The 24,657-nt window shown below is 40.6% G+C and overlaps 1 protein-coding gene across 2 annotated transcripts in view; it reads right to left on the bottom strand.

The window, feature by feature from the left end:
• Positions 1 to 24,657, bottom strand: part of LOC149021818 (MAP3K epsilon protein kinase 1-like) — a 99,816-nt gene that overhangs the window by 43,139 nt on the left and 32,020 nt on the right. For both annotated transcript variants that reach the window (XM_089149996.1, XM_089149995.1), the window contains exons 10-14: positions 23,210 to 23,313; positions 16,283 to 16,397; positions 15,698 to 16,099; positions 14,875 to 15,186; positions 14,748 to 14,792 (exon numbers count right to left, since the gene is read on the bottom strand). In XM_089149996.1, the coding sequence (XP_089006122.1) occupies positions 14,748 to 14,792; positions 14,875 to 15,186; positions 15,698 to 16,099; positions 16,283 to 16,397; positions 23,210 to 23,313 (978 nt within the window). The remainder of the gene's footprint in view (positions 1 to 14,747; positions 14,793 to 14,874; positions 15,187 to 15,697; positions 16,100 to 16,282; positions 16,398 to 23,209; positions 23,314 to 24,657) is intronic.

Consider the following 24,657-nt stretch of genomic DNA (forward strand, 5'->3'; position numbering starts at 1 on the left):
TAGAATCAGATGCACATGCATGCATCTTTTTGAGTACATCTACACTAATGGACAAAAGAAGGGAACTGTGCTTCCGTTGAAGTCCGTGGGACGATTCATAAATATCACATAAAAAGGATAAATACTAATGGAATGCAGGGACACAAAATACAGTGGTTCATGGATAGTCTCACTCTTCAAACCAAACCGAATTGCTCTCATATTGTTTATTTCCACTGATGCAGGTAATCCCTTCAACAATTAGCAGTGGGAAAAGCCTTAAGTTCTTTCTATACTGATGACAGTTACCATTGCACATAAATTTTCATTCTTGACATTAAAATCCCACCTAGCCTACAACAGTTCATAGGACAGAACTCAACAGAATGGAAATAATTTTTGGTTACTGGTCATAATAATAATAAACAATGTTCAAAATCTCATCTTGTCCCAGTGTCTCGACAAGGTCGAGAGACCTGAGATAGCGAGATTTTGGCATAACATATGTATGGATGTACCATGTTTTGATTGAGTGTTTCAGTGGCTTTTAGGGTCTAATTTTTGTGCACAGCCTAATTTGGGACCAATAAATACTATGGCAACGCTATGTTTTACTAAAACCTAACACAAATGGGTCTTCTTGACTCACACATGCCTATCTGTATACGGATGAAACTAGATCATGTATTTTCACAAATTTAAACATGGATATACAAGAAAATATTGAAACTTTCACTAAAATTCACGAACAAATACTGAGTAGTCAAATCTCGATTATAATTTAAAAATTAAAGATTCCAATTTATATTATACAACTCACTTAAAAAGTTCACCGATATTTCCAAGATTCTAGAAATTTCACCGAAATTTCCAAAATTTCGGCAACATACTGAAATTTTGATGAGATCTCAATGAGATTTCATCGAGATTCAGTCAACTCGTTTGGCCATGTTTCATCTCGCCAAGGTCAAGATGGCAGAGATTTTGGTGGTTAGGAGGCCCTCCATAGATTGTAAATTTGAAAAGTTCCAACCTGCTAACATGTTCACAGTATTCCAAAAAACACACAAAATCATTTGACAATAAAAAAGGAGCTAGTTATGGAGTTTCTGAATTCAAGGATGCAAATGACAATTTCCAAGCAACGGAAATAGAGAAGGAAAAAAAAACTACTTAGAATCAAATGAAGATGCATCCGTTGCAAGGATTAGTGTATTTCTCCTCCACAATATCCTCAATGTATCTTCAATGGGTGTGCATACTGAGGAACCTTAAAGTGTTTTTATCCCTCCAGAGTCTTTAAGCTTTTTAAGTCTCCGACTAACTTCTTTCAGTTTCTAGCCCCCTGTTAAACAGTCTCCTATTTTAACTCTGATTTCTAGTTCCAAGTTGACCAAGGGAATCCCTACCTTCACGATTCAACATTTTCTCTGCTGTTTGTGTGATTATATCTAGACATGGAGCACTCCACAGTTGAATTGAGTACAACAAAAACATACAGATAAGCTTAATTATAAGATTTGAACCTAGACTTCTCATCAATTAGAGTCTCACTTGTTTAGCAAGTCTACAAATCAAATTTGAATTGAAGGACTGAACTAATCTTCAATTTTTAAAGGCATTATCTACCATAATGCCATCCAATACTAGGTTATAAAACAAAGATTAAATTTTACACAAAATGGTAACAAGGAAAATTAATTGTGCATTAATGGATTTGCCCCTGATATGTAAAAATATGGGACTGACTATATCTTGTAAAATTACAAACTATCTCTGGGGTATTGCAAAGTAATTTTTTCTAAATATATTCAGGTTTTCAAATTTCAGGCAATTACAAGAATGGTCCTTTTATTGCCATTCTTTCAAGTGCAGGCTGTCTGGTAGATGGGTCCTTCATAAGATGGGGAATGGGGATTACATGACTTCAATATGATAAGACAAATCTTTAGTGGGGTCAGGAGGAGAGGAGATTCGCTCATGCAACTCCAGAAGAATATATTTACTTTCTAATTATATAAATCCTAGCTTTCATTTCTCAGTTTTCAATTTTCTTTTCATGAATAAAATAATTTTTTCCAAAACCCCAGAACAAGGAAAGATGAAGGTGGGGTGGGGGTTGAGAGACACTGTGCCTGTTCCTTGAGGGTATCAACAATTAGTTTGATGGTAAAACGTGGAGTTTTGTGCTAAAGTCGAAGTATATGATGGTTTACCAAACCAAATTGATGGAATGAGATTTGAAGATCCATCTTGAGAGACTCTACTTCATGACCCATCCAATGAAAGAAATTGCAGCACAAAAAACAAAATTACTTGCAATGTCATAAAAAAATTTGCCTGAAAATGCCTGACTCAACAAAAGCCACTGATTTTCAAAGGTAAGGTGTCTATTCCGAGGCCAAACAAGGGCTAATGTTTTTTCCAGATGGCAATAAACAGAGGAAAAGAGTAGAATAGATAGTCAGTATCCTCTATACCATTCCATTACAGGATTCAGGAGAGCTTACAGGGATATGCCAGTTGGGAAGGAAGGATTGGGTAGGAAATAAAGCATAGAAGTTCTCAAGACTATGAAACTGCAACTTCTGGAATTAATGGAGTACTTTGAAACAGGGGAAAAGAGTAGAATAGATAGTCAGTATCCTCTATACCATTCCATCACAGGATTCAGGAGGGCATACAGGGATATGCCAGTTGGGAAGGAAGGATTGGCTAGGAAATAAAGCATAGAAGTTCTCAAGACTATGAAACTGCAACTTCTGGAATTAATGGAGTACTTTGAAACAGGGGAAAATAGTAGAATAGATAGTCAGTATCCTCTATACCATTCCATCACAGGATTCAGGAGGGCATACAGGGATATGCCAGTTGGGAAGGAAGGATTGGTGAGGAAATAAAGCATAGAAGTTCTCAAGACTATGAAACTGCAACTTCTGGAATTAATGGAGTACTTTGAAACTAAGTTACCTATGCGGTATCTTGGTGTGCCTTTATTTTCATTATCTGAAGGAGATTGTGCGGCTATCCTGGATAAGGTGAGAAGGCGAATTCATGGGTAGAAGGCTAGATTTCACTCATATACAGGAAGGTTGAAACTGCTGTCCTCAGTGCTCCAAGGGTGCTATTTTTGGGCTGTCTAGAAATGTGATAAAGAAGCTAGAATCCATCTTTACAAATTTTCTCTGGTTAGTACCCACTTTAGAAAGGAAGATACATTATATATAATGGGATGTAGTGTGCAATCCAATGGAGGGAGGTTTAGGGATTCAATGCAAAAAAGCCTTCAACATTGTAGGTATCCTTAGACAGCTTTGGTAGATTCCTTCCAAGAAATAGAGCATTTGGGTCCATTGGTGTATGGTAGGTACCAATCTCTATATAGATACTGAAATCAATTGCAAACTGTTCGTGGGTTTGGCAAACGGTTTTAAGGACAGGGTCAAGGTGGAACCCCTTATACGGCATGTAATTGGTGGTGGCAACGGTACTTGTATATGGTTGAATAATTGGCACCTCAAGGGAGTTTTTATCAAAAGTTGTGGTACCACAGTCAGGTTAGATGAGAGGTCTCCACGTCTGGAGATGGTGGACAAGTTTCTAATTGATGACAGTTGGAGAAGTTCTACATGATGTTCAGCAAATTTGGTGGCTGTTTGGTGAGACTTACAACTTGTAGAAAGGATTGAACACACTAAGCCTGACATGGTGGTTCAGAGAGGGACTGCCACAGGATTGTTCACCAATAAATCAGCTTCGGATGTTATCCTTCAGAGAGCAGAAGAGGTGAGTTCGTGGAAGGTGGTGTGGTTTGCTGACAATATCCCTAGACATTACTGCTTAGAGATGTCTTAGAGATGCATTGCCAACTTGCTGAAAAGGAAGATCTCTGTGCAACCTAATTGCTGTTTTTGTTGGGCAGCAATTGAAAGTAGGGACCACCTCTTCTTCGTTGTCAATTTAGCTCCGTAGGGTGGAAAGTTATCTTTAAAATGTTAACAAATGAAAGGAGGGAAATGACAAGGCTTATGAAGCTGCTGCTTGGGTGAGGAATCATATGGAGGCAAATGAAAGAATTGGAGCAATTATGAAGTTGGCTCTTTGGGCAGCTATTCAGCACCTTTGGCTGGGAGGAATCATCGGATCTTCAAGGACAAAACCAGGACAGCAGAGCAGTTAATTGCAGCCATAGTGGATGATGTGAAGGTAAAATGTGATGCTCTGTGCATTTCTAGTGAGAGGACTGCCCAGGCTGTTAATATAGTTGGGACTCGGGAGGTGTAATATTCAATTAGTTTGAAAGAATAAGGTTCCAAAGATGTGCCTCTGGTTTAGGCCTTCTATAAATATGTTCTCATTGCACTGTGACGGAGCTTTACTGAATTTAACAGCTTCATATGGTGGTGTTCTAAGGAATGATTCAGGCAGTCCTGTTATGGGATATACTGGTAGAAGGGGAACAGTTATCAGTCTTAGCAATCGAACTGCAACCCCTCTTAGAGGGATTCAAATTTGCACTCAAGAAAGGTATCTGGAAGTCATCAGGGCTAATTCTAAATTGGCAGAAGATGTTCTTAATAGTTAATAGGACTATCCAAGGGCCTTGGAAGAGTCAAGCCGTTAAAGGCAAAATTTTGCAAGAGGCAGCTACGTTAATAGACATGGAATATAGACATGTTCGGAGAGAACTGAATCAGCCAGAAGATTAAATCACAAGGGTTCAGATAAGGCAGAAACAAGCACAGTGGAATCCTAGTCCTTCCCTCAAGAGCTACTTGCTCTGATTCAAAAGGATGCAGCAGCATATGTTTATTACAAATTGTAATTGGGCTGGTTTTTCAATTTGTGATGGATACCACTTAGGAGGGAACGCCCTCCTTATCTGGATTCTTCCTTACCCCTCTTCTTAAGAGGTTCTAGGAGAATGTGTTCCCTGGTATATCTTTTTTTCAATATATATATATATATATATATATATATATGTTGAGAAAGTAGATTGTGGTAGAATGGCTTAGTGATCAATGATCTCAAGCCCTCCATTTATAATTAAATGGAAAGTACACTATTACATAAATACCCTTACTTGGGTAACAAGAAATAGAATTTTACATGAAAACAAACTATAATCGAACTCCTAGTAGAATCCAACACTCCCCCTCAAGTTGAGGCATAGATATTAGTCATTCCCAACTTGCCTCCAATAGGAAGAAATCTCTTTCTTTCAAACCCTTAGTGAAAACATCTGCTACTTGGTCTCCAGATCTCACAAAAGGCATGCAGATAAAAATTCTATTAATTTCAATGTGCTTAGTTCGATCATGTTGCACCGGATTATTAGCAATACTAATAGCAGCCTTGTTGTCACAATATAACATCATAGGGTTTGGAACTTGGACTACAATATCTTGCAGCAAGCCTTTCAACCATAGTAGCTCACAAACTCCACGAACCATAGCTCTATATTCAGCTTCAGTACTGGATAAAGCTACCACATTCTGTTTCTTACTTCTCCAAGTAACTAGATTACCTCCAACAAAGGTACAGTAACTTGAAATTGACTTCCTGTCTGGAGATCCAGCCCAATCTGCATCAATATATGCTTCTACTTTTAGATTATCAATGGGTGACAAAAGTATTCCTTTTCCAGGAGTTCCCTTCAAAAACTGTAGTATTCTGGTAACAGCCTTCATATGAGCTAAATATGGATCATGCATGAATTGGCTCACTATCCCCACAGCATAAGTGATGTCTGGCCTGGTGTGGGACAAGTAAATAAGCTTCCCTACCAGCCTTTGGTATCTTCCTTTGTCCACTGGTTCTCCCTCCTTTTCTTTAAGTTTAACTCCAGCTTCAATAGGGGTATCAACTGCATTGCACCCCAACATTCCCACTTTTGATAATAAATCTATGACATACTTTCTTTGGTATAGGAATATACCCTTCTTTGATCAAGCCACCACAATCCCTAAGAAATACTGTAACTTCCCTAAATCTTTAATCTCAAACTCTCTGCCAAGAAAGTCCTTCAACTTTTGAATTTCTTCACCATCATTCCCTGTGATGACAATATCGTCTACATAAACAATGCGAAGTGTGATGTTATTACCTGACTTCTTGACAAATAGTGTATGATCAGCATTGCTTTGCTTGTACCCAATAGAAGTCATTGCCTTCAAGAGGCATCCAAACTAGCATCTAGGAGATTGTTTTAACCCATAAATTGACCTCTTCAACCTACAAACTTTCCCTGCAGTATTGTCATCGGAGAAACCATGTGGGATTTCCATATAGACTTTTTCCGCTAACTCCCCATGTAAGAAGGCATTCTTTACGTCTAGTTGGTGCAAGTTTCAGTCTTTGTTCACACCTACAGACAACAAAACTTTGACAGTGTTTAGTTTCACAACAGGGGCAAAAGTCTCCTGATAATCAATCCCATAGGTCTGGGTAAATCCCTTTGCAACTAGTCTAGCATTCAACTTGTTGATTGATCCATCCATATTCTGTTTAACCACAAACACCCATTTGCAGCCCACTGGTTTTTTTCCTAAAGGAAGTGTAACTAGCTCCCAAGTGTTATTTTTCATCATTGTCTGCATTTCCTCTAGCATAGCTACCTTCCATATCTTATCAGCATAGGCTTCCTACCAACTTTTAGGAATAGATACAGATGACAGAGAGGATATAAAAGCACGGTAGGAGTCAGACAAAGAGTTATAAAAAAACATATTTAGCTATGGGATATTGAGTACAAGATCTAACTCCTTTTTTAACAGCAATAGGAAGATCAGAAGAAGATATCTCAAAGGGAACAATATAATCTGATCCTGGAGCAGGAGACTGAAGTGGTAACGTGTCACATTTCTCCACTTGCTTTAGCCGGTTGTAATTCTTTCTCTGATAAGTCTGCACGTCCTTATTCTGGTCAATCTGGTTTGAAAGACCTCAATAGGGTGCCTCACAGGAGTGGTCTCCCCCTAGCTAGGTTCTTCACATGGTTCAGAAAATGAAGGGGGAGGATTAAAGTCCTCAGGTATACTGGCCAAAGTCTCCCCCTGGTCAAGAAACTCTTCTTGAACTCTTAAGTTGTGTTGGTGTGTGATCAGAAGATCTAGAGTTGGAAAGAACACCTCTCTTCTAGGACTCTCCCCCCTGGAGAGGTGTATAGTAAGGGCAAGACTCATGAAAAATTACATCCATGGATACAATGGTTTTCCTCAAAGAAGGATGATAACATTTGTACCCTTTTTGAGTAGCAGAATACCCCAAAAATATGTAGCGTACGCTGCGGGGAGCCAGCTTACTCTGGTAGGCTGTGATTCTGACATAACACACACATCCAAAAATCTTTAGGGGAATAATAAAAGAAGAGACTCCCTGGAGAATCTCATTAGGACATTTAAAGCCAAGTATCCTACTGGGCATTCTATTCATAAGGTAAGAAGCAGTGAGTATAGCATCACTCCAGTATTGGTCAGGTACATTCATAGCAATCATAATTGAACGGGCTATCTCTAAAAGATGCCGATTCTTCCTTTCGGCAACCCCATTTTGGTCAGCCATATCAACACAACTGGTCTGATGTATTATGCCAGAGTTAGAGAGTTATCTCTGAAATTCACCATCAATATACCCTGTGCCATTGTCATTGCGAAGGATCTTCACAGTGGCATTGAACTGAGTTTTAATCATATTATGAAAATCACGAAAACATCGAAAAAACCTCATTTTTTGTTTTAAAAGATAAATCCATGTAGAACGAGAGTGACAATCAATAAAAGTAACAAAGAATCTATGGCCAGTAATAGACACACGTCGGCAGGGACCCCACACATCAGTATGAATGAGCATAAAAGGAATATATTTTCTATTATAAAGAGAAGGTAAATAAGTAGAACGAGTCTGCTTCGCAAAAATGCAGGCTTCACAAAAAAATCATCCTCATTACACGAAGAAACCAAATCAGGAAATATTTTCTTAAGAGTTCCTAGAGGGGGGTGACCTAGCCTAAGGTGCCACTGATAAAGGTTTGATATTACCGAATGGACCGGATTATAAGATGTTGTCAGCCGAAATATGGAAGGCTACTACTTAAACATATGGACAGTTGGGGAATGATGCACAGGTTTATGAGCTACGAAAGAAGCTTCATGAGACTACCAAAAGGAACTGACTATGGCCCAATATTATGCTAAGTTGTGATCTCTTTGGCAAGAGTTGGATCATCATGGGGATTATCACCCCACTAATCCAGATGATGTAACTACTTATAGGAAGCACGTTGATAAGATTCGGGTATATGACTTCTTGGCAGGTTTGAATGTAGAGTATGATCAGATCAGAGTGCAAGTATTAAGTCGTTCTCCCTTTCCTACACTAGAACAATTTTATGCCCTTGTTCAGTGTGAGGAAAGCCATAGATTAGCCATGCTTCATACTCCTATTATGGAGAAATCTGCCTTACAATCTGTTCACACTAAATCTGATTCGGATAAGGAGATTGTCAAGTGTGAGCACTATTACAAACCATATCATACCAAGGCCAATTGTTGGAAACTTCATGGGAAACCTGCTGATTTTGAGCAAAAGAGCACAAAGAAAGGGAAAACCAAAGGCTAATCTTTCTGAGACAGTTTCCACACCACCCTCTGCAGACGTTGGTTTTTCACAGGAGGAGTTAGCTACTCTGCAACGTATTCTGCAGTCTTCTACTGCCAGTACAACTTCTACCACTACTTCAAGTAAAACTTTTACAGGTTTTCAAGTTTCTTCAGTTTCTACTCCTTGGATCATTAATACAGGAGCCACAGATCATATGACAGGTTTATCCTCTTTTTTCTTACAATATTCTCCAACTTCTAGAAAGGATAAAGTTAGAATTGTTGATGGCTCCTATTCTTCCATTGCTGGAAAAGGCTGAATGGCTTAGTGATCAATGATCTCAAGCCCTCTATTTATAATTAAGTGGAAAGTACACTATTACATAAATACCCTTACTTGGGTAACAAGAAATAGAATTTTACATGAATACAAACTCTAATCAAACTCCTAGTAGAATCCAACAATATAAGACTATGAAACTGTGCTGAGGAACATGACCCTTAAACCACACAATTTTGGACTATGGGATGGGGGGATATAGTGTCTAACAACATTCCCTAACTGAGGAAGTGCTGCAAATTCCTTTAGATGAAGGAAACGCAACCGACATTACCCCAATCAAGAGGGAGAAGGAAGAAGAGAAGCGCAAACTTGAGTGAGGCATTTGTGGCAAGGGGGAGGAGGGGACTAGGATCCAAAAGAAATGATTGAGGATGGTGGGTGGCTTTAGGTATGCTAGAGGTATAGATCACAAATGTAATGATGTTAACAAGGACTCTAGGGGCGGGTCTAGCAAAAGGCGTATGGTATTCCCATCAACAATTACAAAGAATGCAGAAGAAGGAGCAAGGGACAATGATGAGGGTTTTCCGTCAAACTCGTAAAATATTAGCCGAAAAGGCGACCATTCAGATAAAGTCTGATTTAAGAATGTAGGAGCAAACCCAATTGATCCCAATAAAACCATTTATTGAATATTTTCTAGATTTAATATGAAGATGCTGACAATATTAAAGTTGTGGATCCTCTAGATGCCTAGACCACCTTCATATTTTAGGAGGCAAGTTGAAACCTAACTCATAGGGTGACGAAATTCAAAGCATTGTGTAGTGATGGTGGACTTTGGAATGCCATAAATGCCACACCAACAGATGTAGGAGGATTAGATTTAATGAGCTCAACTCTCCTAGTAAAGAAAAGGAGCTTGCTGTTTAAGAGTTGGATCCTCTTCTAGAGAACGTGATGCAGTCCCACTGGTCCACATCCACAAGAAATCCCCAAGGAAGAATGCCAATAAATCGCTGCCAGATCCACATTTAACTATTTTCAAGTGAACTAGGTTCAATATTAATTCAGCTGGAAGTTATACTTCCCTTAAAAATGGCAGGCTGGTAGTTAGCAAGTAGGTGGGATTTGTTGAGGAGTTATAATTGGTTATAGTTTGTTTCTTAAGGTTAAGGTTAGAGTCTTGTTGGGACTCATATTGCTTTCATGCAAGCTTTTCTCTTTATCTATTATTTCTTTTCACTCTTATTTCTTAATTTGTAAGGCTTAGGTCACATTATATAAACCCCTCATCATGGATGAATAGAACATATCAGATTCAATAAATATCATCTTCAGCTTGACTAAGATTGCCTGACTCGTTCTGGGTTTGGAGAAAACTCCTCCTCCTGAGACAGCATGCTCTTTCGGTGATCTCCACTTTAATCTCCACGGGCTCCTCCACCTCCTTTTGGCTTGACCCGTGGCATCTGTTGGGCATCCTCTTTACCCTCCTTGGACCTCGCACTGTTTCAGATGGTTCCTGGTCCCCCCTCCCTCACCCCAATCTCACACAAGTTTGGAATTCGCTTCCTGTCCTCCTAGATTCCCCTTATGACCTTACTGTTTGGCTTCCATCTCCCTCCAAAACCTTCTCCACTTCTTCAACTTGGGACCTCTTTCGCTCCCCTTCCCACCAGCCCCCTTGGCCCCCTTTGGTTTGGTTCAAAGGTCATATCCCCCATCACTCCCTCACCCTTTGGAGGGCTCTTAATCTAGCCCTTCCCACCCAATCCCTCCTTTTAAGCCGTCATATCCCTGTTAACCCAAATTGCATTTTTTGTTGAAACAATTCTAAGGACCATGACCACCTTTTCTTCTCTTGTCCTTTCTCCAGTTCCCTTTGGAGAAAAGCTCTAACTTCTATTTGGCCCTACTTGTGGCGTTTCTTTGGCTTTGCTCAAGATTGGTCTTGGGTTTTAGAATTTCTCAAGTTCCTCCATTTGCAATAGGATTGGCAAGCTTGTTTTTCTGTGTTACTGTTCATCACCTATGGTGGGAGTGCAATCTTAGAAGATGGACTTCGAAATCCCACTCCATTGACATGATTTGGAAGGCGATCTGTTTTGATGTTTCTGCTAGGCTTTTTCAATTCCCCACCCATTGTTGTTGATAACCCAAGGAACAGGCTTATTGTAGTCTCTTGGGTCTGAGCTCCTCCTTTGGGCCTCCTGTTTGATAGTTGGCTTTGTGTTGTATCCTTTTCTTTGGTTTAATTTACTTATTCATTCATCCAAAAAAAAAGAGAGGGATTGCAATCCCATCATGAGACCTTGAACTAGTGTTTCACTTCCAAGTTTGAGTAGACTATGGTGTTTGAAATCCATCATGGACTAAAAGATGGAAAAGAAGAAAGTATCTACTTCCTTTTTTATGCCTTGAGCAACTATAAGATGGGAGTCATCACATTTGAGGAGAAAGGGGATAATGTAACCCCGGTTCTGGGTTAGATCTTCCAGGATCTTCTTAGATAAGAACCAGCACAAAACTAAGGTTTCTGGGTAGTTTGGCTGGGGTAGAACAGGGTCTAAGCTTGCTGCCTTTGAAGGCAGATGTTATTCTAATGGCTCTGATTAGGAGAAGGTTCAGAACAGCACCAGGGTTATAGTTCAGATCTAACTGCAGAATTTTCTGAACTCTCCTGCTTGTCTATTTTCTGCCTAAACAGGGAGCCGAATGAGAGAAAGGGTGGGATCCAAGGGCCCGGGGTGTGTGGGGATGATGATTCTGCAATGAACAGAAAGGGGAGGGGGCAGGGATGCCTTGCGGGTGGTGGAGAGGGTGAGGGAAGTGCTGGGGAATAGCTGGAAGACTGGAACTGCAGGGGAAGTGAGAGAGGGAAGATGCAATGGAGTGGGGGTGATCTTTACTTACTTGGGCTGCTGTGATTTGCGTGTGCACTACTGTAGAAGTAGTTGAATGATTGCTGGAATTTCCAAAGTTTGAGAATTACTCACCAGTCCAGACCGTAAGGGTTTCCTTCCCCACCGCCCAAGCCTCTGATTTACTCAAATAATCCTACCTGCTTTATTCATAATTAAAGAGGCTATATGTAGCCAAATTACAAGACACTTTGACTCAACTTGGGACCCCTATCTAATATGGATCCAACTACCCCACAACTTAGACTTTAAGTTAACAATTACTTACTAAATAAGGAATCAACTAATTTAAAAATAATAATAATAATAATAAAATAAAACCTTTGAGAGATAAGAGACTAACTTCCAAATAGAAACAAACTCTAAAAGATAAGATCCCATTTGGATAAGGAATCTTATCTTATCCACAACTAACTAGCTCAACGTAACTTAAAAAAGACTATGACTCTCAAACTACTAACTCAAACAAAAAAACCAAAAGTAGATCCATGACACTTGGATTGAGGGGATTCTATCAGGACCCATATTGAGCCCTAAAAGAGGGCTTACAAAGTGACCAAAATACCCCTGGGGTAATTCAGCTAGCTTTAGGAAGCTTCTTTGGGTCTGGATTTTTGGGCCCAATTTTGGAGGGTCCAAATTACATCAGGGGATTGAAATAGATTTAGTTCCAGCCTTCCCAGAACAGTGAATGTATTCACTGTTCAAGTTAATGGGCTCAAACACTAAATGTGAGATTCTTGGAAAAGAAACTTCCTGTTGAAAGGAGAGTGAGGAGAGTTCAAGCTAACATCCCCCCTCAGTTGCTAGGATGGATGGATCATATCTGGACTGCTTGAGTTAAGACTGCACCATAGTAAGCCTAGCATGTAGAAGGTAGCTGGAGGGGTTATTAATCCAGTCTGAGTTGTTTACAAGGTATAAGGGGATATTTATTGCCTTATTACATTGAAAGAATGTAACTAGGATTCTAAAAGAAAACCAACTTGAACTCAACTTAGGAAATCAAGTTGGACTAGAATTCCCTATTACAACTAGATTTAACCTCCAAAACTATAAAAAGGACTCGTAAGTAAGAGTTCCTTAACAAATACAACTTGCAAGATAAGAGATCAACTTTAACAAAGAACCCAACTTGAAATTGGATACCTACTAGAACTCCTAACTACATTAGGACTCTCTCGACTAACACACTTCAGAAAATAAAAGTATATTCTAACTCCTAACAGTGTGGGAAACTAACTAGATCACTTTGACCCCTAGGAGAAGTGGTAAAATATGACCAAAATACCCCTTAGGGCATTCGGCCAGCTCTAGGTGCCGTCTGGGGGATATTTGGGCCCAAAACATGGAGTGCCCTATACTTGCTGATCCTGGTTACATCAAGTCATTAGACAGCCAGAAGTAAATCAATTTTTCATAGAAATCATAGATCCAAGTCATACTCTTCTCCCAATGTCTACTTTAACTTAACCTACATCCTTGGCAATGGCATGAAACATGACACTGGCAGCAATGTCTGACTCCATACTGTTCCATAACCATATTAGGATGATAGCATCATTTTCTGGCCCTTATACTGTAATATTTATCGTTAGAGGCAGGAGGACCAGAAGTAACGAACTTGAGCTTGTTTGTGGCATTGAGTAAATTCTCACAACCTGAGCACAGTAAATAATTAGAGTCCTTTGAGTTTGATAGAGGTTGATATTCACATGGTCCACAGTATGGGCAAATAAACTTGTCATCAGCCATAGGGAACAACAAGAAGCAAGTACTTCAGATATAACAGATAATGCCAAAAACTCTCAAGGTTTCAAAACCCAAAAATCAATCTTGTAGAATAGGGGTGGAATGAGAAACCAGCAATTAGATATTACTTGAACAAACTAAATAGGCATCAGCCATCTGTTCCAGAAATCTTGTAGGGTATCGGGGAAGAAGCAAAAATCGACATCACCTGGCTGGAGGAGTCACAAATCATGTGGATCTAGTATTATTGCATAAGATAACATCGAAAGAAGCAGCAACCAGGAAGAGAATATATGTTTCTTGCTTCACAATCTCCCAATCAGCAACTCTAGATCACAATGCAAGTAGCATTGCAGCATTCCATTGATGAAAAACAAGGTCCTCAAACCAATGAGTATGTGCAGAAATAGGTGGCTCCAGATGGTGTTTAAGCTATGATATATGCAGCAGCTGGTGGCTGCTCACCACATGGTTTTTTAAGATGAAGGACAGATCAACAAAGAAGAAAATAGAAAACCCAAATCTGATTAAAATAGCTCTAATACCACGAAACAAGACCTGTCCTGGGTCAAGAAAAAGAAGGAAGAAAAGCCTTTTTTTCCTTTTGCAGAGCTCCAAGACTCTTAGAATTTTATACAGACTCTCAAAAGACCATTAAAATCTATCTTCCCACCTAACTTCAAAATGGAGGTAATCCCCGTTTCACCCAACATTGACAATGGAGGCTCCTGCCTAACACTGATGGAGAAAGCAGCCAGCCTTTGTTGACAATGGAGATTTTTTTTGACATTCTAATGTACTTACACACTTCAACAATGGAATCAAAAAGAAAAAAACCGAAGCGAACCAGACCCATGAACTCATTCTTTACTCTCTAAGTTGACAAGAAAACATAACTTAGCCATAATTACATCACTTTTGACCTCATGGTTTTCAAACATTGAATCAACAAAGTATCTGTCTAAACAAATGGAGCCTGGAATATATTAAAGCCACCCAGCGATCCCAACCCCTAAGACCTCACCTTGCCCCAAATCCATAGGCAATACTACCCTTGTCTCATCAGTGGAGCCATAAACTGACTGCAAAGTTAACAGAACCTAATGAATATTGTGGGCATACAGTTATCTATTACCATACCAATTACAAACAATATCAATATCGTAGGACAAGTTCAAGGAGTATATATGGTAATATAATATCAAGCACCTGCAGGGGAGAAAGGTTTTCTCCTGACATTTTTTCATCAAAAACCTGTTTAACAAAAAAACATCATGATGTCAGAAAGAATGAATAATGATGAGAAAATCAAGTGTACATTTTTATGAGAACATACAAAACCGTCAACGCCTGTTACATCTTTCCCCAGGGCACCCATCATAAGACGTAACAGGTCCCCTTCATTTGTATGACCCCTTTCATTGTCCATCTGGTTCTTCGACATTCTATCCATAAGCAGTGTTGCATGGCCATTCTTTCGGGCACCATGTAGAATTGCACTGCCTTGATTCATCCATGATGAGGAATCAGATATTGAAGCTTCAGTAGCCTGAGTTCCTTGGGTTTTACGCAATGGTTGAAATGAATCGTCCAATGCATCACTAGATTTACTCTGTTCACCTCTGGAAGTTACTTGAGCCTTGGCAGCCTTCAAAAGTAAGAAGAAAAGATCAAAGGATAACATTTTATACAAAGTAAAAAATACTTAAAAAATAATAATGAGTCCATCCACAAGCCAAGCATTCAATTGGATAACCGAAAGGAAGGCGTGGCCTTTGCGGATGGAGATGAAAGAAGCTTAATCAGATCTGTACATATAATATGAACGGTTGGAGACTCTTCAGTCAATATATGAAGCCAAAGTTTAACCCATTGAACTCAAGAAGTTACTCAATTATGTACTCAATTATGTACTCATGTCATGAATATATAACAACTAACAACTCATGATTACAAGTCCCAAACCCGGGGGGGGGATATTGGTAAAGCCTTATCTCAAAACATGTTTTATCTGCTTCTTTTTTCCCTAAACTCAAACACAAAACTATCTCAAGTCTATGCATCCTGAAATTGGAAATATTTTATTCATCAACTAGCAATACATTTCCTTCCCAACTAGTAAAGGTGAAGAAAACGAACAGTAAAAAGTGGAATATTACCTTTTGAGAAGTAATTTCTTGGATCTTTTCCCCAACACTAGGTAAATTATTCCTGCCAGCCATATGGTCTTCTTTTCCTTCATGTTCACTTGGATCGATGCTCCTTTTTCGTGATTCAAGAGATTCCACTTCTCCATCCATCACTACTTTATTGCGGTAACCCATATTTGATTGCTCGTGGAAGGCCATGTTAGTGTGACTCTCTTCAGTAGCCAATAGACAACCAGAATTAATTTCCATAGATAACTTATCATGAGAGACTAAGATGGGATCTTTATCTAAAAGAATACCTTTCGAATTATCTACATGTTCCTGAACAATATTATCCTTTGATTCACAGCTCTCAACAGATTTGACTATATCAACAGCATCAGATGCCAAAATCTCATTTGTAGAATCCTCCTGAAGCATTAAAGCGTTCAGCCACTAAATTGGTAGAGAGTTCCAACTTCGCAGCTTGAATTTTCTTTTAAAATTGGATTTCACAAATTCCAGTTTAGCTAGCAGAAGAAAGATAATAGTACATAGTTCCACAAAGTAGCAATTTTCTACTTGAGCAAAATGTTCAGCATTAAAAGTTCTCACAGGTCCATGTTCTGAGGAACAACTTCTTGTTTTATCCCTAGGACAGCTTTCACCATTGGATTGAACATCTGCATCTGAAATTTCTACAGAACTTGATACATCTTCCTGTAAATTTCTGCAGGAAATCAAGATCTTCAGACATTTATTGTTATAGGAATAGAATCTCCATTTCACCCAAAAAAAAAAAAAAAAAAAAGGATCTCCAAAAATTGGAGATCAAAATCTTTTATCATGCTGAGGAACTTAATTAAACAAAAAATTTGGTGGATGAATGATGATTTCAACCACATTTTGCAGGTCCTGACCTAGAAACCTATACAATGTTCATTGACCCCCATTGAAACTTGGGGAAGTTAGCTGGAAAACAAGACAAGCACCCCGCACCCACAAACATTCAATCATGTAAATGCTTTTGTGCTTGTATTTCATTCAAGTAAATGCGATTGATAATTCATGTAATTTGCTTTATGTGAATACAACATGAAATCATGCTGACTGAAATTTTTTTTTTTTGTGGGATGAACATAAAAGTATATTATAAACACCCCGAAGGGAAAGAAAGTATAGGGGGAAAGAGCGGGGGGGGGGGGCGCAACCAGACTAAGATCGTCTAAAAGACACAATCAAAGAGCACTCCAGAGCCAACGTAAGTCACATAACAACAATGTGTCTGTTCCTTGGATTATCTACAAGGGGATTGTGATATAGAAAGAAGATCCTAGAACTAACATCATTATACTTGGCTTTCAAAATCTGATCCACTGAGCGACTTTTAGTGGTCCATCTGCGAAAGTTGCACTTCATCGAAATGTGTGAGATACAGTCTCCCCAAGTAAGCCTCCCGATAATGTCGGCGATTGTAGAACCTACACAAGTAGAACCAATCTAGCGACATTCTAAATCCAAGTGCTGAAGGTGTCTAGATCTGAGCCAAATAGAGGAGACGGCAGGAAGCCAAATGGAGTGGGTAAGAGCGCAAGCAAAGAAGAAGTGGAAGGTGGTTTCATTAGCAGTTCAAAAGATACAAGATGGTGAAATATTTTTTTAGTACCAAGACAAATGAATGTTTTACCATACTTTTGGATTTTAGCAATGTTTTAACAGATCAAGAAGCACACAGTCCTTGCTTCCATAAACAGCAGCTTGAACACTTGCCATCAACTTTGCTATTTCTCGGTCTTCAAACAGAGCACAAGATAACAGGCTTTTCGGGTCCGGCGTCGGAGATGAGCTCAAGACAATATGTCTCCTCCCAAACTCCGCCGCCCTCCCCTCCTCAACCACCCTCTCCTAATCCCACCTCTAACCTCCCTCTACCTCCTGCAAAACCTTGGAACTCCCTCTTCTCTAAGCAACCCCTCTCAAATGACAACCTAAACCTTTCCTTCATACCCCCTGCAACCAACAATTCTACCCCTCTTGCTCACTGCCCAGCCACCGCCACTGCCCCTGGTATCACTCGCTGGAAATTTGCCATTATTGGCCAATTTCTTGGCCCTCCCCCCCCCCATCAACATCCTGAAATCATCTCTTGCCAAACAATGGAAAGCCCCGGGTCTCATGGACACTTACCTGCTTGAAGCTAGAATTTTCTTGTTCAACTTCTCCTCTATAGAATGTCGAGATCGTGCCTCGGATGGTTCCTCTTGGTCTGTTGGATGATCACAAATCCTCGTCAAACCTTGGTCTCAATCCTCTCCCCTCTGCAAGGTCGACTTCAATACCCTTCCCCTATGGATCAACCTTCCAAGACTACCTCTCGAATTATGGAACAGTGATTGCCTCAGTAGAATCAGCTCTGCAATCGATATCCCCTTGCGCACTGACATCAAAACCCTCAAGATGGAAAGGCTCTCTTATGCTAGAGGTAGCGGGGTGAGTTTGCAGAGACAAAGAGTTAGGGAGAGGAGAGCACTTGGTGGTTTTACTTGGGGCTGTGGGCTGCAATGGGTTAGATGGAGGGGCTGTGGGCTGCAATGGGTTAGTGGGGGGGGGGGTTGTTGGCTGCGATGGGTTAGACGGAGGGGTTTTGGGAAGTAAAGAGGAGGGGTTGGGCTTGGTAGCTGTGGCTTTGGATCTTAAGTTGGTGGTGGGGGGCTTGTGAGAAGGACCAGGCTTAGAGTGAAGGAGATTTTGGGTTTTAGTCGACCCATTCGGGGCTAAAAAGGAAGGCCCAAGAGATTTAAGGTTCGGTGACAAAATGGTTTTAAGCTCCTCACCCCCTTTAAACAACCATTTTGTCACCGAACCTTCTTCTCCAAATTCCAATGCCTCTATTGACCCGAATCTCTTTGAAACCCCTTAACCCCCCCGAGTGAGAAACCCTTTAACCCCTTTTCCATTAATGACATTGGTTCTCCCTCTTGCTTCACCTCCAGAGCAACTTTGATGCCCCCTCCCCTTATGACCCATATGTCTAAGTTCTTTATATCAAATGTCAGTGGCCTCAATTCCCTGGCAAAGCAAGCTGAGTTTAAAAAAACTATCAAGACTTCAAAAGTCCCCCTTGCCCTTCTTGAAACTCATGTCCAAATAGAGAATGCCCAACGAATTGCCCAATCTATTGCCCCTTCTTGGTCTTTCATCTCTAATCATTCTGTTTCTACCGATGGTCGTATCTGTATTCTTTGGGACCCCTCGAAATTCCAAGTCTCTCTCCTAAAATCCCCCCCCAACTCATGCATCTCAGCATTCCTTCCAATAATTCCCCTCCTTTCCTTCTCTCTATAATTTATGCTTTCAATCGTGCCGACGAGCACACCCCCCTTTGGGAGGAAATCCACTTTATCTCCTCCTCTTCTTTAGATCTCCCTTGGGGTATTAGTGGGGACTTTAACATCGTCCGGTTTTCCCATAAGCATGTCCGAGGCTCTTCTCCGAACCTTGCCGCGATTGGTGATTTCAATGCCTGTTTGGATGATGCCAGTATCTCTGATCTCCGTTGGTCTGGTCATACCCTCACTTGGCATAAACACCGATCTAGAACTACCAAAATTGCCTCAAAGCCAGACCGCTTCCTATACCCCTTGGCTCTCTTCCTTCCCTACCTCCAATGCCATTTTCTCTGACTCCATTCTTTCTGATCACTCCCCTTATTTTGTCCAACCTCTCCCCCTCTTTCTCGTTCTACCCCAAGCCAAATTCCTTGATATGTGGACTTCGAATTCTTCCTTCATCCCTACTGTTAAGGAAGCTTGGTTGAAGCTTGTCCACTGTTCCACCTCCTTCTCATTGCCTTTGCCCACAGGCTTCAAAACACTAATTCACTTTTGCAAATATCTCTGTTCCTGCCTTCCTAGAACTCATCTACTTTCATAAATATCTCCTCTAGTGTTTCCTCCTGCCGATCAAACCTCCAACGTGTCCAGTCTCTTCCCCAAGATGATCCCTCCAACCCCTCCCTTGCTGATGAGAAGGCCATTTCCTCTGAGCTTTCTTCCCTCCTCTCCACTGAAGAAAGCTTTCTCCGCCAAAAAGCTAGAATCAAGTGGCTCAAGCTTGGGGACTCCAACTCGGCTTATTTTCATCAATCCCTCAAAGCTCGATGCAACTTCAATTCTATCCCTGCCCTCCTCACTAGTAATGGCCCTTGGATTTCTCACCCTTCTAGTATGATGAGCATCAAGGCTGAGGTAGTATCTTTCTTTTCTGATCTACTGGGCTTCAGCTTCCCTTCCTTCCCGCCCTCCTCTCCCTCCCAACCTCATCAATGAATTCATTAAGCCTTCTTTCATCTCTTCTCTTTACGCCATCCCTTCCTCGGAGGAGATCCTCCTTGCCATTCGATCTCACAAGCCCAATAAGGCCCCTGGTCATGATGGCTTCAGCGTTGGTTTTTTCCTTGCCTCTTAGGATTTCATTGAGAATGATCTTGTTCAAGCTGTCCGTAGCTTCTTTTTACAACCCTTCCCAGATTTCCTCCATCAATCAAACCATCCTCTGCCTCATCCCAAGAAGTAAAGGGCCTCCTCTCTCTCCGATTTTTGCCCTATCTCCCTATGTAATCTCCTCTACAAATTCATCTCTAAAGTCCTAGTGAATAGGCTAAAAAATGCTTTGCCCAACATTGTAAGCTCGAACCAATATGCCTTCATCTCAAGGTGTAGCATTGTGGACAACATCCTTCTTTGTGTAGAATTGTCCGCAGCTTTGATAAAGCTAACCACTCCCCAGATGCTCTTCTAAAGGTAGATCTTCACAAAGCTTTTGACTCCATGAACTGGGACTTCATTAGTGATGTGCTCTCCACCATGGGCTTCCCTCCCCCTTTCATTCAATGGATCAAGATCTGTATCTCTTCACCCCGCTTCTCCATCATCACCAACGGCTCTCCTGCAGGCTTCTTTTCTTCCCATGTCGGCATCCATCAAGGTTGTCCTCTCTCCCCCTACATCTTTTCCGTAGCCTTAGAGGTCCTCTCCTGCATTCTCCAATCCAAAACTGATCAACTCCTCATTTCTCCCATCCCCAAATATAAAACCATCAACGTTACCCATCTTGCTTTTGCTGATGATCTTATGATCTTCTCCAAAGCAGATCATCAATCCATCTCCTCCATCATCTCGGCCCTATCGCTCTTCGAATCCCTCTCGGGCCTCCGAGTGAACCTTGATAAGTCCACCCTCTTCCACTCTAGTGTCCCCGATCAGCTCCGACCCTCTCTTCTCGAGCTCTCGAGGGTTTAAACCTGGCTCCTTCCCCGTTGTCTACCTAGGCCTTCCCCTCGTCCCCGATAGAGTCACCCGCCACCACTGCCTCTTTATGCTCGATTATATCCGCAAGAAACTCCAACTCTAAAAGGGCAAGCTTCTGTCCTTTGCTGGTAGAGTGATCTTATTCGCTATGTTTTTCAATCTTCGTATCTCTACTGGTGCGGAATCTTCTCCATCCCCAAATCCACCATTCATGCTATGGAATCCCTATTATGTGCCTTCCTTTGGAAAGGGCGGGAAGCCTCTCGCTTTCTTCACCCTATCAGTTGGTTGACTATCTGTCGCCCAACTTCCGAAGGAGGCCTGAGAATCTGCCGGATAACTGACGTTAATCTAGCCTACCTCCTTAAACTCATTTGGAAAATCACCTCACAGCATTACTCCATTTGGGTTAAGTGGGTCCAATCCTACCTTCTCTATGCGGATTCTTTTTGGACGGTTCCTATGCTCTTTAGCCCTTTTGTGGGTCTAGAGAAAAATCCTCTTACTGCGTCCCCGCGACCCTCTCTTCCATTTTTACCATCATATCCTCCGACTCTTCTACCTCATTCTGGCTTGATCCGTGGCACCCGATGGGCATTCTCTATAACCATTTTGGCCCCCGTATGTTTATACCTCCCGTATCCCCAAAAGTACCCCTGTCACCCTTCATCACCAATGGTTCCTAGAACCCTTCCCCCCTCCGCCTTCTCACTCAGGTTTGGGAATCTCTCCCCCCTCTTGTTAGTTCCTCTCATGATCTCACAGTTTGGCTCCCTTCTCCCACCAAAACCTTCTCCACCCTCTCAACCTGGAATCTCCTCCGAGCCCACAACCCTAAACCCCCTTGCATCCCTTTGGTCTGGTCCAAAGGTTTCACCCCATGCCATTCCCTTACCCTTTGGAGAGCCCTCAAATGCCCTTCCAACCCAACCTTTCCTTATTAGCTGGTATATCCTAGTAAACCCCAATTGCATCCTATGTTGGAACGACCCGGAGATCCTTGAGCACCTTTTCTTCTCCTGCCCCTTCTCCAGATCTATCTGGAGAGAAGCCCTAGCCTCCATCTGGCCCTGTTCAAGGTGTTCTTTCAGGTTTGCTCATGATTGGTCTTGGATTGTGCGAAACTTTTTAGGCTCTTCTATTTGTGATCGGATTGGTAAGCTAGTTTTTTGTGCCTCCCTTAATCATCTTTGGTGGAAGCGCAATCTCCAAAGATGGACTACCAAATCCCGCTCTTTAGACATGATTTGGAATGCCATCTTTTTTTACGTTTCCTCTAGATTGTTAGCTTATCCCCATCCCCTTGTTGATGATACCCCAAGGAACAGATTCATTGTTGTCTCCTGGGGTCTTAGCTCCTCTTTTTGGTCTTCCTTTTAAAGACCTTGTATTCTTTTTCTTTTTCTTTTTTCTGTTCTTTAATATCATTATTCATACATCCAAAAAAAGATTTATGAAATTTATAGATTTGTAAAAGCCACAGGCACTTGAAAGTTGAACATTGCACCTACCAGTGAAAATCCAACTTTCTTATACTAGGGGATTCACTTCTTTTCCTTTTAGATATTGATTTATTAACTATTATTGTTGAATTCAAATAGGGGATGCTTATTTATGAATAATATCTTAAGTAAATGCTCTAAGAAGCATTTAGTTAAATGATACTGGACATAAAGAAGAATATGTCCTGGTTTCCAACCACAGTCCAACAACATGCACGATCAAGCTTGGGTCAAAGCCAAAGTATCATTAATGAGTGTCTCTCTAAGACAGGTTGTATACAAACAACTAGACAGAAAACAGGGGGGGACGACAACAACAACATTGACCTCAAAACAAACACCTCAAGTGGACTAGAAAAAGTAGAAGGTTTCAGCCCAACTTGACCATATCTCAGTGGTATATCTGGGTCAAAGCCATGGTCAGCACCGAGGTCATTCTCCTCGATGAGAACATCATGAAAAGAGATGATTTTTCATCTTGAAGTGGACCAATTTTTCCCATTAAACTAGTGAAATAGAATAATACTCTTCAAAGCACAATTTCCAAAAAAAAAGTAAAAGCAAATAGCTTTGATATTCAACAATAACGATACATTTGAAAACTAAATGGTTTATTCTTTATTGATATAAAATGAATCTACATGATATAGCTAGGTATTAGCGCTGTTTAGTTCATGGCAAAACAATGCATGACCAAGCAAAAGAAAACTGTTACAAAAAGCACTTTCTACCTTATCCTTTTACTAGACTGCCGTAGTGAGGACAAAGCACGCCTGGACTTCTGTATCCAAGGATGCAAAAGTAGTGTATTTGCATCTGGTCTCTGCCGAGCATCCTGAAACATAACTCCAAGTGTCAAGCATTGCAATTGAGGAGTGAATCTTACCCAATATTCCATAAGAAGCAGTTGGTAATAGGTGTGGTTGCCTTAATACTAATGACTGTATTCCATTCTAATGCCACATGGTCCAAGGCACAATTTTGAATTTTCTTGCATTCAAATCTCCTAATTCTTTTTCTTTTCTTTTCTTTTTTTCCCTTGTTCTGGTTCTTTTTTTTATTTTATTTTTTTATGACTAAGCTATCATTACCAAAACTCCAAAGGGGAGAAGAGAATATGCAGGGAGTGAGGGAGGAGGAAAGGGGGGGGGGGGGATAGCAGCCTACAACCAAATAGAAGGTTGCCAGGGAGAGCCTAGACCCCTGGTAACAACAATGAATATTCCATGGGGTACCCAAAAATGGGTGACCCAGACCCGACACCTAATTGGCATAGTATCCTTTCAAATAAACCTAGGATTGATAGGAATGGATTTTGGGGCTTCGTTTAATAGGCTTAGCTGGTTATGGACCCAAAAGCTTAGCATCTAGGTCCAAGTACAATAATAGGATATTTTATTAGTTTAATTGGTTTAATTATGTAAATTCTGCCAATTTAAGTTATACGGGCAGAATAGTCTTTTTTATGTTCTATTTCAGTTTTAAGGGTCTAAGTCCATCTAGGCTAGACAGTTTCTATTTTCCTAGTTTAAATCAGTTTCTAAGTCCTAATTTCAGTAAGACTTCTTATGTAAGACTATAAGTCTATAAATAACCCCCATTGATTAGATTAAGAACATATTCGAATTAATGAAAATAAGTTTCCCTTCGAGCACTTTGTGTGTTGTGTTTAGTCTGGTTCTGTCAATTAGTTTGAAGATCTAAGTAGTAGGAGTTTTGGTTCTGTCGATATTTTGAAAATCCAAACTCCAGAAGGTTCTAACTGAAATCAAGCCTACATGCTGCAATTGCTTGAAAATCAGTGTTCATCTTCATTCTCCATCCAGTAGGAGGTCTGGTTCTATGATTAAATACTTTCTTGAATTTCTTACTCCCTCAAACCCCTAAAACAAGAACCCCTTATATCTCTTTTAGCCATCCAAACCCCATCAGCCTTGGGGGGTCCATACCTTTATATTATTACTTATATTCCCTCCAACCTTCAACCATTCTGACACAACCCGAGTTTCCCATCACAAGGAATTTATGCCATACCTCTCATGGCATGGGCTATGTATCCTTGAGATCTTAAACATCATTTTAGAATGTATGGTCATCAACCATGAAACCCTAACTAAACCTTTTCCCCAACAAAATCATCCCATCACAGCCTATATCACAAAGAACCCCCCATATCCCA

Source organism: Hakea prostrata, chromosome 3, assembly GCF_041222555.1.
Source record: "Hakea prostrata isolate BN-2017 chromosome 3, UWA_Hpros_2, whole genome shotgun sequence".
NCBI lineage: Eukaryota > Viridiplantae > Streptophyta > Magnoliopsida > Proteales > Proteaceae > Hakea > Hakea prostrata.